We start from the raw sequence: 18,764 nt of genomic DNA on the forward strand, positions 1-18,764 counted from the left end.
AAATATTTTATGTTTTATTTTAATGGAGAGAGAGAGAGCCCAAAGCACTGCTCAGAGCTCTGTTTTATGGTGATGCTGGGGACTGAGCCTGGGACTTAAGAGCCTCAGGCATGAAAGTCTTTCGTATAACCACTATGCTGTATCTCCAGCCCCGTGACAATATTTCATACCAAATAGGTGAATTCTGTGCATCTGTCAAAGACACAAACCAAGATGCAATGGCTGCTAATAAAACAAATCATACTCCAAAGTCTGGTACAGCAGTAGTTCTTAATTCAACTTGCTCACTGTAATTGTTCTCCATCCCCTAGATGATACGGGCATAAGTAAAAGACACTTAAATGTACTTAAGAATAAATAACTTAGAATGATCATATACATTCCATATGCATGCCTATCTCATACAAAAAACACACCATATCATAATAAAGCGTGTAATACCTGAAAGAACGCCACCTGTCCGAGGATATGCCACTTCAACATACACTTCAAATGTGCTCTCAGGGTTTTGCCTACAAAAGAAAGATGATGATTACTCACAAGGATTGATTCAGCATGATACAGAAATATGCAGACCTTAATATAGTTAAGGCAGACCTTGACAAAATAATTAACTCCACAAGCTAATGTCTGTGGAATTTTGGGCAAGTTACTCAAACTTCTGAGTAATTGCTCTCTAATCTATAAAATGAGAATACCTACCCAGAAGAATTATTGTGAAACTTAAAACACACATAAGCTACCTAGATTTAGTGTCTGACACATTAAAAACAAGCTATTCACATGATTTTTAAACAAGTCAGAATTTTAAGGAAACTCAAACCAAAGCAACACTAGACCAATGTAGTCTTCTCTTTCAGATTCCAGGATAAAATATTCATTGAAAAATGTTAAGCTGACAGGGCTGGGTGGTGGCACACCCAGTTGAGTGCACATGATTACAATGTGCAAGGACCTGGGTTCAAAAGCCCCCAGATCCCCCACCTGCAGGAGAGGAAGCTTCTCAAGTAAAGTTAAGCAGTGCTGCAGGTGTCTCTGCCTCTTTCCTGCTCTCTGTCCCTCTTCCCTCTCAATTTCTGTCTCTACCCAGTGAATAAGTGCTTTATTAAAAATTAAGTAAACTACTTGGGAAATATAAGAAAATGTTAAGTTGCTTATTTACAAGTTTTAAAGACTGCAATAAGAAACAGTACCCAGGTTTAATCCCTTGGGTCCTACCTGCAGGGGAAAGCTTCACATCAAAACTCCTGAAGTAGTGTTACAGGTCGGTCAGCCTCTCTATCTCTATTTCTCTACCCCTTTTGATTTCTCCCCTTTTCTTTTTTTTAATATTTATTTTCCCTTTTGTTGCCCTTGTTGTCTTTTTATTGTTGTTGTAATTGTTATTGATGTCATCGTTGTTGGATAGGATAGAGAGAGATGGAGAGAGGAGGGGAAAACAGAGAGGGGGAGAGAAAGACAGACACTTGTAAACCTGCTTCACCGCCTGTGAAGTGACACCCTTGCAGGTGGGACGCTGGGGGCTTGAACCAGGATCCTTATGCTGGTCCTTGCACTTTGCGCCACGTGCACTTAACCCGCTGCGCTACCGCCCGACTCCCTAAATAAATATTTTTAAAAGAGTGTTGTATACACAGAATGCTACTTTAAATGCAAGCTACTGTTCCCACATATGGGGTTGCACCTTTATTGGTAATGGCAATAGAATGAATGTTTATTATTATAACCTTTTACCTACTTATGAAATAAATACTGTGTAAGTTTTAAGAAGATGACAGCACTAGCAGAATATTAGTAGCCATTAATCTGATATGATGAAAACATTGGAGTTATATTAGTTTTATTTCATTTTTCTTCTGACTCTAAAGTTACAATTAAAAGATTTCTGGACTGAATGAAACTCATTAGCTAAAAAATTTACTTTCAGATGTATATAACTTAACTATTTTAAACCTGTTAACAAATTTCAGAAGAAACTTTGTTTTGCTCAATTAAATCTGAATGTTAATTTTAACACTAATTTGAAAGGACATATGCAACCCTATGTTCATAGCTACATTATTCACAATAGCCAGGGAGTGGGAAGCAGCCTATATGTCTGTCAACAGATGATTGGCTAAAGAAGTTATGGGATATATACTCCATGGAATACTACTCTAAAAAAAAAAAGTTGTGTTCTTTGGGACTAAATGGATGGAACTGAAGGTTATTATGCTTAATGAAATAAAAGATTAAAACCAGATGGTTTCCCTCATATATGGAATCTAGAGAATTAATACACATCAATTTGCAAACACAGGAAGAAAAAAAATAGTAGCAAACAAATTTCTAAGATTTTGTGAGAATTATGGTAGTTATCTTTGGGAGGTGGGAGGGTGGGAACAGAACTTTGGTGGTGGATGTGGCGCGGAACGATACACTTAATCTTACAATCCCGTAACCCACTATAAATTTTAAAAATTAATTATTTTCAAATTAATACCTTGAATCTTCTCAGTATATTCTATTTTTCAAAATAACTGTTTCATTTATCTCATTTCATTATCATAATCCTGTGAGGTAAATGGACCAGATATTTCCTCTCAATAAACATGAAGAACCTAAAGCAGAGATTCTAAGTGTCTTCTTTCTTTAAAGTTTTATTGTATTATTTTTATTATTGCATAGACACAAATTGTGGGGGGAGGTGGAGGTAGAGAGGGAAAGAGTCATCTGCAGCACTGCTTCACCACTCGTGAAGCTTTCCTCCTGCAGGTGGGGACCAGGGGCTTGAACCCTGATCCACCACTGCCTAGCCCTTCTAAGTGTCTTCTGTGTAATACTACAGCTGGATAAAAGCATAGCTAGAATTAGAATCCATCTATTTCACTCAAAATTTGAGTTTCCTTGACTCTAAGGCTAATTTCACACACACACACACACACACACACACACACACACACACACACATACACACACATCAAAATTACGGTATATAGTATCTTGCTGTTTTAACTGCATAATATTTTGGTTTTTCCAAGTTTAAAACTGTATCTTATTAAGTAGTGGCCTCTTAGAATCTACATAATACGGCAATATTTCCTGTTCTTCCTTAGAAGAAAGCAAATGTGTTTAGTCAATCAGGTATGTGTTCATTCTCATGCAAGCTCTCCAACCTTCCAACTCAGAACTGGAACTCACCCTACCTATATTCATTTATTAGATAATCTCATTTATTCCTGGGACCTTAATCACCATACAAATGCTGGCAAGCCTCCAGAGGCATCTCCCCAAACTAACTTCTTTCCTAATTCTAGACTCCTTTATGAAATAAATGCCTATTCAATACATCTCCACTTGAGATAGCTAAGCATTCATAAGAACAAAATGGTCGATTCTCCCTCAAACCTGAATTCCTGAAACCTAAAAGTTATTCAGAAACAAAAGGAGGGGGGTAATCACCCTTAACTTCTTTATTACTTTCTTGTATTACTCCTGTTTTATATAACTTATCAATCAAAAACCAAATTCTGACAATTTCAAAATCAAAATATATACAGAATTTCAATCTTGCTCAGCCCTGACAGATCATCACTTCCCCTCAACTACCACTCTCTCAAGATGAATCTCTATGCTTCAGCCCTTGCCCTCCCCACAGTCAGATTTAAATTTAGTGGCCATAACCCTTGTATTCCAAAGGATAAGCAATGTCAGGTCTGTGCTTAAAACTTCCTCCAGGGGGCCAGGCGGTGGCACACCGGGTAAGCGCCCTCCTCAATCGCTATCGAACAGGCCATGGCCGGTGCGCCGCTATGTTCCATCGCTGGGGAGCCAGAGACGACCCGAACTGCCCCTGTGGCTACAGACAGACTATGACCCACATAGTCAATGACTGCCACCTCTCCAGATTCAAAGGAGGTCTCGAAACTTTACATCAGGCTCAACCTGACGCTGTTGACTGGCTACGGAAGAAGGGCAAACGCTAGAAGAAGAAGCGCACACATTACAGCGTGCAAGGACTCAGGTTCACGTCTCTGGTCCCCACCTGCAGGGGGAAAGCTTCACAAGTGGTGAAGCAGGGCTGTAGGCATCTCTCTGTCTCTCTCCCACTCTATCTTCTTAATGTTTCTCTGTCTCTATCCAAAAATAAATAAAAATATTTGAAAAAAACTTCCTCCAAAGCTTCCCTTATCATTCAATCTTTAACAAGATTTACTTGGGGGCCAAGTGGTGGCACACCTAGTTGAGTGCAAATGTTAAATGCACAAGCAGGGAGCCGGGCAGTAGCGCAGTGGGTTAAGCGCAGATGGCGCAAGGACCGGCATAAGGATCCCTGTTAGAGCTCCCGGCTCCCCACCTGCAGGGGATTTGCTTCACAGCTGGTGAAGCAGGTCTGCAAGTGTCTACCTTTCTCTCCCCGTCTTCCCCTCCTCTCTCCATTTCTCTCTGTCCTATCCAACAATGACAACAACAATAATAACTACAACAATAAAACAACAAAGGCAACAAAAGGAAATAAATAAATATGTTTTAAAAAATGTACAAGCACCCAAGTTTTGGGGGTTTTTGTTTTTTGTTTTGTTTTGCCTCCAGGGTTATTGCTGGGGCTCGGTGCCTACACTACAAATCCACTGCTCCTGGAGGTCATTTTTTCCCATTTTGTTACCCTTGTTGTTGTCATTATTATTGTCATTGGATAGGACAGAAATAAATCGAGAGAGGAGTAGAGACAGAGGAGGAGAGAAAGACACCTGCAGACCTGCTTCATCTCCCCCTCCCCCATGAAGCAACCCTGCAAGTGGGGAGCCAGGGGCTCGAACTGGAATCTTTAGTGGTCCTTGTGCTTCATGCCATGTGCACTTAACTCACTGTGCTACTGCCCAACCCCCTCTCTCCCTCTCTATCACACCCTTCCTTCTCAATTTCTGGTTGTCTATCCAATAAATAAAGATAATTTTAAAATTTTTAAGATTTATTACTAATAAGGATAATGTGACTCAGTACACCAGCCAACCATGCTCAGCAGACGTCAGCCTGGCAACAGAGCATACTACAATCTGCGTACATGCACAACAGCTTGTGGGTGGACCAAACGGACTTAAAAAGCACAGGCAACCAGAAGTCAGGCCTTTTTTGCCTCCTGAATCTTCTACTCAGATGTACCTCGACTGAGGCTGCTCAAGGTGCCTGCCATGGCTGCCTCTCCTGGGAACTGCACACGTGTGACTCAGCTAGCCAGCCGGTAAACTCCATAGACTCTCCTCTACAGCCATGAGTAACCTATCTCTGCCGACAACTGTTTATCTTGGGGACCTGAATTTTTGGTAACTAATTCCTAGGCTTTTAAGACTAGCTTATTCACCCCTGCCTATAATTTATTATTTTGCGATACTTAAAATATACAACCCATACTACTATACTAATAAAGCTGTGATTATTTAAACCCACTCATTCACCCTACAGCCAAGTCCATTACACACTGTTGCAGCCAAGTCCCTTTTAAATTACAACAAAGAATTAAGAAAAAAAGGAAACTAAATTATCACCAAGCCTGCCCTGCAAGAAATTCTGAAAGGTCTCCTATAAACAACCAGACCACCATAAACATACCATATATCAGAACACTCAAAATCTATAATAATGGTGTAAAATATCTTCAATCTATACTACCAATAAATGTCAATGGCCTGAATTCACCTATTAAAAGGCATCAATCTGTGTAGGAAGATGTATCAGAAAACACAACCCACCCATATGCTGTCTGCAGGAATCCCACCTAATTCAAAACAAACAGACTCAAATTGAAAGGATAGAAAACTATCTTACAAGTCAGTGGACCAGAAAAAAGGGCAGGAACAGCTATTCTCAAATCTAACAGGATAAACCTTAAAATAAATCAAATAAAAAAAAGATAGGGATGGACATTACTTAATGTTCAGAGGATCAATTAATCAATAGGACTTAATGATTATTAACATCTATGCACCCAGTGAGAGGCCATCTAAATAAATCAGACATCTATTGAAATGTAGGGAAACTGAAAGAGCTACAGCAATATATTAACAGCAACACAGTAATAATAGGAGACTTCAACACCCCATTCTCTCAACTTGACAGACAATCCAAGCAGAAAATCAATAAAGAAATGAGAGAGCAAAAACAAGAGACAAACTAGAACTATTGGATATTTTCAGAGCCACTTGCCCCAAGAAACTGGAATACACATTCTCTCCCTCTGGAGAGCAGTCTGGAAAATTCTCAGAAGGCTACAAATGAACCTACCCTATGACCTTGCAATTCCTCTCCTGAGGATATATATACTAAGGAACCCAACACACCCATCCAAAAAGATTTGTGTATACCTATGTTCATAGCAACACAATTTGTAATAGCCAGAACCTGGAAGCAACCCAGGTGTCCAACAACAGATGAGTGGCTGAGCAAGTTGTGGTATATATACACAATAGAATACTACTGAGCTATTAAACATAGTGATTTCATCGTTTTCAAGCCCATCTTGGATGGCGCTTGAAGAAATCATGTTAAGTTAAATAAGTCAGAAACAGAAGGATGAATATGGGATGATCTCACTTCGAGGCAGAAGTTGACAAACAAGATCAGAAGAGAAATAACACTAAGCAGAACTTGGGCTGGAGTTGGCATGTTGCACCAAAGTAAAAGACTCTGGTGTTGGTGGGGGGAGAGAGTTCAGGTCCTGGAACAGGATGGCAGAGGACCTAATGGGGGTTGTATTGTTAAATGGAAAACTGAAAAATGTTATGCATGTACAAACTATTGTATTTACTGTCAACTATAAATCATTAAGCCCCCAATAAAGAAATTTTAAAAAGGAAACTACGGCATCATCTTGGCATATGAAGTAGTAGGGTACAGAACTCAGGACCTTATGCATGAAAGCCCTGTGCTCTACCGCTGAGCCACCTTTCTGATCACCAACATCAAAACTTCAGTTCGGCATATAGATGGCGGTCGTAGTTGCCTAATAATATTAATGTACTTAATACCAATAAACTGTATGCTTAAATAATGGTTTTAACAGGGTTAAGAAAGGAAATGCTTTTATGGTCCAGCAATATCTCTTTCTAGGTATATATCCACAGGACAAGAAAAAACTAATTTAAAAGGATATATACATACCTGAACAGAGAAGCTTCACCAGGAATCATTGCTGAAGGTATCTCTCTCCCTTCTCTACCTCCCCCTTCCCAAATTCTCTATCAAAAACAAAACAAGAAAAAGAAATGGCCACCTCTATTATGAACATGTATAATCATACATGAACTATTTGCTAAAATACGGAAGCAACCTATATATGCCCATCGACAAATGACCAGATGATGTTATGGGATATATATTTAATGAAACCGTACTCTGCACTTTAATAAGATGATACTGAATTGGAGAACAGATGGAAGTAGAGATGACTAATGTAGTTGCACATTATATAGTATGTCAATATATATTAGACATTTTAAGGGTCAGTTAAGTCAATGAGATCAAAAATATTTCGATCTCTGCAAATTAAAAAATATGTCTTATCTAAATGCAAATGGCCAAGTAACTTAATATTTTCATTAAGCCAATGAACAACTCTAACGAATTCCAAAGAATCTTTGCGACAGCTTATTTTCATTAGTCTTCAAAACGCTCTATCTTTTTAACTACTTGACTAAATGGAACTGAAAACCCTCCTTCTATTAACACTCATGTAAATTCAGTATACATAATGATGCTGAGAATGCCATGTTCAGAGCCAATTTTAAAATAGGAACCCAAATTTTCCCAGAACACTTATGATATATTACCATGGAAATACCTTGGTTCTACCATGATAACCCATTAATTCCTCATCTTCCATGATCTGAATTGGTGCCACCTGTCAAGCATCATTTTTTTGCCACCCACCCTTGCCTCCTATAGTCTTGTACCCTGAAATCCAGAACAGCTTGTCACTGAATAAAATATGCTCTGGCACTCTGATAACATGATTACCCACAATTACCACTGTTTACTGTTTGCTTTACATATATTGGCTGAGTTATTCTGCAGCAATTCTAGAACATAAGTAGTGTTATTTCCATTTTAGAGATAAGGACACTGACACTCAGAGTAAACTAGTCACAAGTCTAAGCAAAGAAGCAGTGAAACCTACATGGACCATCCAGACACTAACCACTTTACTGGTTTACATTATTCAGTCACTCTTCTGTAAGGAACAATCCTTCTGTTCTTTTCCACTTGACAAATTATTAATCAAGTGTCAGCTCAGGTATTTATTTTTCTCTCCCTCTCTACAAAACTCTCAATCCCCACACAGTCTAGACTGGGTTAAGAGTCCCTTCTCCCCACCCCCAAAGTACTCAATGCTTCCCCATTTATTTGCTCTTAGCATCTCTCCTAAAGCAATTACAATTAGCTGTGAACTTTTACATTTATTCATTTTGTGCAAAAGGGAACCAAAGCACTGCTCTGACACATGTGGCACAAGGATCAAAGCCAGGAACCCTCACAAATAAGTCTTGTGCTTTACCACTGATCCACCTTCTTAACCATGTTTGGGAAGATTTTTTTTTTTAATATTTATTTTATTTATTTATTCCCTTTTGTTGCCCTTATTGTTTTATTGTTGTAGTTATTATTGTTGTTGTCGTTGTTGGATAGGACAGAGAGAAATGGAGAGAGGAGGGGAAGACAGAGAGGAGGAGAGAAAGATAGATACCGCAGACCTGCTTCACCGCCTGTGACGCGACTCCCCTGCAGGTGGGGAGCCGGGGTTCAAACCGGGATCCTTATGCCGGTCCTTGTGCTTTGCGCCACCTGCGCTTAACCCGCTGCGCTACAGCCCGACTCCCTGGGAAGATATTTTTAAGGTACACTTATCTATTTCTTTTAAGATGGGTGGATAAAAGGGAGGGGAACAGATGAGAACACTGCTCAACACTGCGTAAGGCAATGTCAGGGACTGAACATGATACCCAGACCAACCCCAGAATAACAAGCTGAATCTCTAAATTTTTTTTTTAAAGCACTCCAACTTAGTACAACATGCAGACAAGAAGTACCACTAATGTGTCTTGGATTAAATATCTGTCTTCCCCACTACATTGGCATCTCCTTGAGGGCACCAGCTGTCCTCTCACAACTCAATTCTGACACCTGGCACAATAAATGTTTGACAGAGTTTTCCTCCAACATCTGACATGTACTTTCCAGCTCCCAATAACTACTTTCTCCGACAAGAGGTAATTTACTAAATATGCATTGTTTACACCTGATACTCTTTAAAGATGCTTTCTTTTGGAGCTAAAGGTATCAATAAGTCACACCTGCTGACAACAGCCACCGCTCTTAGATACAGAAAAAAATGACACACAAACAGCTAAAATGTGTTTGAAAGAAGAGAACTCTGTTTAGTTCTTGCTTCTGGGAGAATGAAGCCTGAGAGTAAGCCGAGAGAGCATTTCTACTCAATACCACTCTTCTGAACACAATCCTCAGTGATTCACTAGAAGGGCCATGCTCAGAGTTCAGGGCCATGTTCTCAAAATGATTAAGTACACTCAGCTTGAAGTCATGAAACAAAGACTTTGACAATATTCAGACAGCAGGAAAGCTTAATAGTATTTTTTTAAAGAGCATCATGCTATTGATTAAGCTGGTAGATCAGCTTTCAATTAAGATCTACCTTTCGGGGGTCAGGCTGTAGTGCAGCGGGTTAAGCGCAGATGGCACAAAACTTGAGGACCAGCGTAAGAATTCCGGTTCAAGCCCCCAGCTCCCCACCCACACGGGGGGTTGCTTCATAAGCAGTGAAGGTCTGCAGGTGTATCTCTTTCTCTCCCCATCTCAGTCTTCCCCTCTTTTCTCCATTTCTCTGTCCTATATGACAACAACATCAATAACAGCAATAATAACCACAACAATGATAAAAACAATGGCAACAAAAAAGGAAAAAAATAAATAAAATATTTTTTAAAAAAGAACATTACAACATATTATGAGATTAGAGGAAAAAGAAAACCTAAGAACATCTTTGATGAAACAAACCCAATTGCGAGGAAGACTAAAGCAGAAACAAACCAATGGGACTACATCAAACTGAAAAGCTTCTGCACAGCTAAAGGAACTATCACGTTTGTACAAACAAAGAGACCCCTCGCAGAATGGGAGAAGATCTTCACATGCCATACATCAGACAAGAAACTAATCACCAAAATATATAAAGAGCTCAGCAAACTTAGCACCAAAAAAGCAAATGACCTCATCCAAAAACGGGCAGAGGATATGAACAAAACATTCACTTCAGAGGAGATCCAAAAGGCTAACAAACATATGAAAAACTGCTCCAGGTCGCTGATTGTCAGAGAAATGCAAATAAAGACAGCATTGAGATACCACCTCACTTCTGTGCGAATGGCATACATCAAAAAGGACAGCAGCAACAAATGCTGGAGAGGTTGTGGGGACAGAGGAACCCTTCTGCACTGCTGGTGGGAATGTAAATTGGTCCAGCCTCTCTGGACAGCAGTCTGGAGAACTCAGAAGGCTAGACATGGACCTTCCATATGACCCAGTAATTCCTCTCCTGGGGATATACCCCAAGGATTCCATAATGCCCAATCAAAAAGATATATGTACACCTACGTTCACAGCAGCACAATTCATAATAGCTAAAACCTGGAAGCAACCCAGGTGCCCAACAACAGATGAGTGGCTGAGAAAGCTGTGGTATATATACACAATGGAATACTATTAAGAACAATGAACTCATCTTGGATGGAGCTAAAAGGAATTATGTTAAGTGAGCTAAGTCAGAAAGATATAGATGATTATGGGATGATCCCACTCATCAACAGAAGTTGAGAAAGAAGAACAGAAAGGGAAACTAAAAGCAGGATCTTACTAAATCTAGAGTAGGGCACCAAAGTAAAAACCCTGTAGTGAGGGGGGAGGGTGGACATTCAGTTTCCGGGGGGGGGGGGGCAGGTGTGGGTGGGTGGGATGGGACACAGTCTTTTGGTGGTGAGAATGGTGTTTATGTACATTCCTATTAAATTGCAGTCATGTAAATTGCTAGTTAATATGAGAGGGGAAAAATTGATTATATGACTCGAACTTTTCAAAACACAGACTGAGTCTTTATAATACATAGGCTGAGTCTTTGATATGTTGACTCTCTCAAAAGCCTAAACCAGGGAGAACAGAAGCAACCGGTGGCACAGCTATATACAAGATACTGGGTATTATACAGCAAACCCTAACAAAGGGACTTTTCAAAGTTAACCCAATTACCAAATAATGTGATGATAATAACTATCCATTGTCTTCTTGAACCCTAAGACAGCAGGAACCTCACATTTCCACTATAGAGCCTATATTAACCCCAGTCCTGGAACCTTAAGGTGGGGCCCACTTTCCCGCATGCTTCTCTCAATTCATATCAAATAATATTGCATCCGCCGATCACAACCTAATCAACACAACGAGTGCCACCTCAGCATGCTTCACTTCAGACTGTGTCCAGAGACTTCAGGTGTGGTATGACAACCCTTCAGCCTCATTACTCGGGTGAGACCTTTCCTTTCATAGTATTCTCTAATTCTCTAATTCCATTCCAGGTGGTGCACTTCCTAACAAAGTCCCAAAACCTAGATATAGACCAGGTCCCCTGAGATAGAGCATATGTTCACACGTATCCATAAACTTGGGCAAAATATATACCTGAAAGCAGAAGTACACAATAGTCTGCAGTGAGTACCCCCCCCCAACACTTCATCTGCACTATTCCAGCCTTTAGGTCCATGATTGTTCAACAATTTGTTTGGCTTTGTATGTTAACTCTCTTTTCAGCCACCAGGTTCCGGATGCCAGCACGATGCCGACCAGACTTCCCTGGACAGATGACCCCACCAATGTGTCCTGGAGCTCCACTTCCCCCAGAGACCCACCCTACTAGGGAAAGAGGGGGGCAGACTGGGAGTATGGATTGACCAGTCAATGTCTATGTTCAGTGGGGGAAGCAATTACAGAAGCCAGACCTTACACCTTCTGCAACCCACAATGACCTTGGGTCCATACTCCCAGAGGGATAGAGAATGGGAAAGCTATCAGGGGAGGGGATGGGTTATAAAGATCTGTGGTGGGAATTGTGTGGAGTTGCACCCCTCCTCTCCTAGGGTTCTGTTAATTTCTCCCTTTTAAAATAAATAAATAAATAAGAAAGCACCCTTTGATACAGTATCCTCAGCTTGGAAAAATGACTAATTTTAGAGACCACTGAAACAAATGGAGACTTGTTAGAAATATAAACACTACCCTGGGCAAGGGTAGATAGCATAATGGTTATGCAGAGAGACTGAGGCTTCAAAATACCAGGTTCAATCCCCTACACCACCTATCATAAGCCCGAGTTGAGCAGTGCTCTGGTTGAAAAAAAAATTAACACTACCTTTATGCTTGTATAGCTTAAAGGAATCAAGTTCATTAGGTGATGTTTGCTAGCATGCTCTATAGTGTTTCTTTTGGCCATGTTGTCAACTTTTAGACAGTTCAATTAGTATGAATTTTGAAATAACCCTTCAACCCCCTCTGCATACATGTTTACAACTAAGACAGTGTGCTGAAATTAAATCGTTAGTCGAGAATAGGTTGCTACTTTTTTGGTGATTACTAGCTGGATTGAAGTTTTGATGGGTCTGAAATGAAGAAGGGTCTCCATAGTATGTTTATTTCAAGTTTTTGGTTCTAAATAACACTTAGAAGTTGAGCAGGTAGCATTTTAGTATGGTGACAGGTCCCAGCAAAAGCCTCATTTTATGACGTGTTAGGTTTTCTTTTTCTTATTTATTTATTTACTTATTTAAAAAGGAGACATTAACAAAACCGTAGGAGAGAAAGGGTGCAACTCCACACAATTCCCACCACCAGATCTTTATAACCCATCCCCTCCCCTGATAGCTTTCCCATTCTCTATCCCTCTGGGAGCATGGACCCAAGGTCATTGTGGGTTGCAGAAGGTGGAAGGTCTGGCTTCTGTAATTGCTTCCCCGCTGAACATGGACATTGACTGGTCAATCCATACTCCCAGTCTGCCCCCCTTTCCCTAGTAGGGTGGGTCTTTGGGGAAGTGGAGCTCCAGGACACATTGGTGGGGTCATCTGTCCAGGGAAGTCTGGTCGGCATCGTGCTGGCATCCGGAACCTGGTGGCTGAAAAGAGAGTTAACATACAAAGCCAAACAAATTGTTGAACAATCATGGACCTAAAGGCTGGAATAGTGCAGATGAAGTGTTGGGGGGGGGGGGGGGTACTCACTGCAGACTATTGTGTACTTCTGCTTTCAGGTATATATTTTGCCCAAGTTTATGGATACGTGTGAATATATGCTCTATCTCAGGGGACCTGGTCTATATCTAGGTTTTGGGACTTTGTTAGGAAGTGCACCACCTGGAATGGAATTAGAGAATTAGAGAATACTATGAAAGGAAAGGTCTCACCCGAGTAATGAGGCTGAAGGGTTGTCATACCACACCTGAAGTCTCTGGACACAGTCTGAAGTGAAGCATGCTGAGGTGGCACTCGTTGTGTTGATTAGGTTGTGATCGGCGGATGCAATATTATTTGATATGAATTGAGAGAAGCATGCGGGAAAGTGGGCCCCACCTTAAGGTTCCAGGACTGGGGTTAATATAGGCTCTATAGTGGAAATGTGAGGTTCCTGCTGTCTTAGGGTTCAAGAAGACAATGGATAGTTATTATCATCACATTATTTGGTAATTGGGTTAACTTTGAAAAGTCCCTTTGTTAGGGTTTGCTGTATAATACCCAGTATCTTGTATATAGCTGTGCCACCGGTTGCTTCTGTTCTCCCTGGTTTAGGCTTTTGAGAGAGTCAACATATCAAAGACTCAGCCTATGTATTAAAAAGATTTAGTCTGCGCTTTAAAAAGTTTGAGACAGGAGTCGGGCGGTAGCGCAGCGGGTTAAGCGCACATGGCACCAAGTGCAAGGACCAGCTTTAAGGATCTTGGTTCGAGCCCCCAGCTCCCCACCTGCAGGTGAGTTGCTTCACAGGCAGTGAAGCAGGTCTGCAGGTGTCTGTCTTTCTCTCCCCCTCTGTCTTCCCCTCCTCTTTCCATTTCTCTCTGTCCTAGCCAACAACAATGACATTAATAAATACAATAACAACTACAACAATAACAAGGGCAACAAAAAGGGGAATAAATAAATAAAAAGTTTGAGACATACAATCAACTTTTCCCCTCTCATATTAATTAAGTAGTGCTTTCTAACCTGTAGCAAGTTAGCACCACCAAAGAATGCAGTCACTGTTGAGACTTGTTAGAAAATGATAAAATTAGTTGTGAAATTACACAAACAAGTCATTTCAAGATTTTACACTTAACTCTTCATTTCTTTTTCAATTTTTTAAATTTTTATTTATAAAAATGAAACAGACAAAAACCATAGGATAAGAGGGGTACAACTCCACACAATACCCACCACCAGAACTCTGTATCCCATTCCCAACTCTTCATTTCTTACAATGCTCTTAAAATCAGATTAATAAACAGATAATCAGATTAATAAACAGATAATGCTATGAGGAATTACATCATTTTTACCTTTCCATACATCCCTACAGAGATATCTATATGGGGAAGATAAGCCAAAAGCCAGTGCTGAGAAGTGCAGGTCCCCTCCTACCTCTAAATAAAATAAAATAAAATAAAATAAAATAAAATAAAATCTATATACCAAAAAGTACAAAAAGCTAATTTGGGCTGGGGAGACAGCGGAATAGTTAAGCAAAAGACTTACATGCTGAGGCTCTAAGGTCCCAGGTTTAATCCTGAGCAGCGTCAAACCAGAGCTGAGCAGTGCTCTGGTATCTTTCTATATCTATCTTTCATTAAATATATAGTGGCCCAGGAGGTAGCACAGTGGATATAGCATTAAACTTTCAAACATGAGGTCCTGAGTTCAATGCCCGGCAGCACATGTACTGGAATGATGTCTGGTGTTCTCTCTCTCTCTCTCTCCTACCTGTCTCATTAATAAATCAAATGTTTAATAAGTAAATAAATTTTTAAAAGGCAAGTTTAACTGGAAATTTAGTTACATTCCAAGAAGAATTTGGACAACCCTCATAAATTGTCTCATGTGATAAATAGCCCCGTAAAATCTTGATTCTGCAATCACAATAATAGTATTTGCATGGATATATATTTCATTGTCAATAAACACTTTTGTTCTTAAAGGATAGTTAAGGTTGGGAGTTAGTTCATGGCCTAACATCCATGAATCCTTACCATCCATGAGGGCTACGGTTTGCACACTAGCACTCCTCATGGGAGTTGTAGGGATAGCACCATCTGAAAGCTCCATTGATAGTGAAGCAATGTGTGCAGTCTCAGTCTTGGTTTCTCTCTCCATTCTTTCTAGTCCCTTTCTCAAATAAAGGAAAAGCTAGGCTGGGGAAGGAGTCTCTCTCTCTGGCACTACCATTCATGTTGCCCAACCTCAGCACTGCAAAGAAAAGCAAAATAGAATACTAAAGCCTAGGGAGTCAGGCAGTAGTGCAACAGGTTAAGCGCAGGTGGAGCAAAGCACAAGGACTGGCGTAAGGATCCTGGTTCGAAACTCCGGCTCCCCACCTGCAGGGTAGTTGCTTCACAAGCAAGGTGGTGAAGCAGGTCTGCAGGTGTCTATCTTTCTCTACCCCTCTGTCTTCCCCTCCTCTCTCCATTTCTCTGTCTTATCCAACAACAATGACATCAATAACAACAATAATAACTACAACAATAAAACAAGGGCAACAGAAGGGAAAATAAGTAAATATTAAAAAATTTTAAATACTAAAACCTCCCCCTCCCTTAATTTTTTTTGTTTGTTTCTTTAATTTCTGAACCATTTAGTCCTAAAGCTACTATACAGACAAAGAAGATAGATCATGTTGGCAATCTCTTTGTGTGAGGTACCAGAGTCCAAGAAGGGTGAGAAACTTTCACAAAGAGGGTGACCTAATAAGGGAGGCTAGGGAGGCTAGATCATGAGTAGTATAAGAGCATGGCCAACCTGATGCATGGCCTAGCAATACAATGTCAAATTCAAGTAGATGTGGAAGGCATGAATACATAGCCAGGCAAGAGGAATCACAACCCAAGCAAGGTCAAAGGGAATACGTGCCTTTTGTATTGGCCAGGCCCAAAGTTTTGAAACACAACAGAGCAAGGATGGTATCCATGGAAGAACAGCTCAACAAGAGTGTCAAAGCCCAAGAGGGTAGGTACATGTCTAAGCATAAGGGTTCCCTAGAGTGAATGTGGACACCGGAACAAGCCTGAGAAGACTTATATGGGATGGGGATGGTTCAGCCAACCTGATGAAGAATGAGTCCTCAAAGTATAATCAGGACAGCTCGAGATAGGAATGTTTCATGCCACCACCATCAGCAGTGTGAATCCAAGAAAGCAGGTGAAAAAACAATGTCCACACAAAGTGGGGACTGGTGAGGGGGCAGCATGCCTAATGCAAGCCCAAGACCAGCATGCTTTTTCAGTTAAAGCTAGCAGAAAACTAAAAAATTATCTGGAGTTGGATTTGAATGAGAGGTCAGTGTCAAGCCAGTATTTTCAATGAATATGGAAAGAAAGAAAATGTAAATGTAGCCTGACTAGCATAATTGTTATGCAGAGACTCATGTCTGAGGCTCCAAAGTCCCAGGTTCAATCCCCTGCACCACCAGAGCTGAGCAGTGCTCTGGTTAAAAATAAATAAATAAATAAATAAATGTAACCTTTTGAGTCAAATAGTAGTACAGTGGGTTAAGTGCAGGTGGCACAAAGGATCCTGGTTTGAGCCTCCGGCTCCCCACCTGCAGGGGAGTCGCTTCACAAGCTGTGAAGCGGGGAAGCAGGTCTGCAGGTGTCTCTCTCCCCATCTTTGTCTTCCCCTCCTCGCTCCATTTCTCTGTCCTATCCAACAACAATGACATAAATAACAATAATAATAATAACTACAACAATAAAACAAGGACAACAGAAGTGAATAAATAAATATTTAAAAATAAGTAAATGTAACCTGATTTAACACATGTATGTCCTAGCTGCCTTCTAAGACCTGGCAGTAACAATAATCCAACAGCAGTAAAGCTACCTAGCACCCAGACCTTTGCTTCTAAACAAAGTTCTCCTCTGAAAGAAAAAGTGGAAAATGAAAAGAAAAAGCTCTTTGAATAAATAGCTGATTCCAGCACTGGAGCAGAGAAAATTCAAATGAGCTTGGAACATCTTATATCAGAATGCAAAGAAAAGTTTGAATAATAATGGAGTATGTCCAAAAATGACAAAGGAGACAACTTGACAAGTTTCCACTTGTCAAACTGGGGGTAATTTGAGAACCAAAACCAATAGTCATATTAACAGATTTTTAAGACATCAAGTAAAAGCAAGAAACCATAATCCCACATTACTGTAAACAAATTGGTTTTTTTTTAAATTATATTTATTGGATAGAGATAGTCAGAAAACTGAGAGGGAAGGGGGATGAATGATAGGGAGAGACAGTGAGATAACTGCAGCCCTGCTTCACCACTTACAAAGCTTTCCTCTTGCAGGTGGAGACCTGGGGCTTAAACCCGGGTTGTTGTGCAGTGTAACCTGGCCCCACAAATTGAATTTGTAATGAGAGATAAGGGGGTCATGTAAAATGAAATCAGCTAGAAAGAGGGAAATAAAAAAAAGACAGCATGATCACATTCATGTGGAAAAGTAGCAGCAGCAAAGAAACAGTAAAATTTAAAAAAAAAAAAAAAAAAAAAAAAAAGCAGAACTGATGCAAATCTGAAGCTTCCCAAGGGTGAGGGAGTCACGTCCAATGGACTGAAAGAGGGAAGAGGCTGACACCAGAGGTAAAATTTACAAACCACTGTTAGCTCAACTGACAAAAAGATATTTTAGTAAAAAATTAACATTTAGGGACTGGTGCAGTGGCACACCTGGTTGAGCACACGTTACAATACGCAAGGACCCAGGTTCAAGCCCAAAGTCCCCACCTGCAGGGGGAAAGCTTTGCAAGTGGAGAAGCAGTGCTGCAGGTGTCCCACTCTATCCCCCTTGTCCTCTCAATTTGACTATATCCAATAAAATAAAGATAATAAAAATTAAATGAACATTTACAAAGTGTCTTGCAACAAAATACTAATTTCAACAGCTAACATTAATTTTTCAAGGTGGAATTTTGGCAAAATGACCAAGTTATCAAAGTCAAGTAATGAGACAAATACTATTATTGACAAATACTATTATTATTACTGATTGTCATCAGTAATGAGAAATACTATTATGCAATGCAAAGAGTACACATCTTTTCTACAATCATCCTGTCTCTGATGTTTACCCTGAATCTAATCTTGAGGAAATTTCATAAAAACTCAAACTAATGAGCCCACTAAGTGACCTATAAAATTCACAAGTGTCAGGGACCAGGTGAGATAGCTCACCTGGTAGAGCATATACTTTAACATGTGCGAAGATACAAGTTCATGCCCTTGGCCACTGTGTGGATGCATGTGCAAGGAAAAGGTTCATGAGCAGCAGAGAAATGTGGTGTCTCTTCTGTGTGACCCTCTCCCTTTAAAAAGATAGAAAGATTCATCAATATTCAAGCTAAGAATAGAGACTAAAATAGCAAGAAGTATAGTTGGAGAAGTGTATGTCCGAGAAGGAGGGAAACTATCTACTTGCCTAGGTTCTGCCAATGACC

The 18,764-nt window shown here is 40.2% G+C and overlaps 1 protein-coding gene across 9 annotated transcripts in view; it reads right to left on the reverse strand.

Moving 5' to 3' along the window:
* DENND1A (DENN domain containing 1A) overlaps positions 1-18,764 on the reverse strand; it is a 600,479-nt gene that overhangs the window by 557,461 nt on the left and 24,254 nt on the right. For all 9 annotated transcript variants that reach the window (XM_060200131.1, XM_060200132.1, XM_016185023.2 and 6 more), the window contains exon 2: positions 442-512. In XM_060200131.1, the coding sequence (XP_060056114.1) occupies positions 442-483 (42 nt within the window). In that variant the 5' untranslated portion in view covers positions 484-512. The remainder of the gene's footprint in view (positions 1-441; positions 513-18,764) is intronic.

Source organism: Erinaceus europaeus, chromosome 10 (genome assembly GCF_950295315.1).
Source record: "Erinaceus europaeus chromosome 10, mEriEur2.1, whole genome shotgun sequence".
In the NCBI taxonomy this organism is placed as follows: Eukaryota; Metazoa; Chordata; class Mammalia; order Eulipotyphla; family Erinaceidae; genus Erinaceus; species Erinaceus europaeus.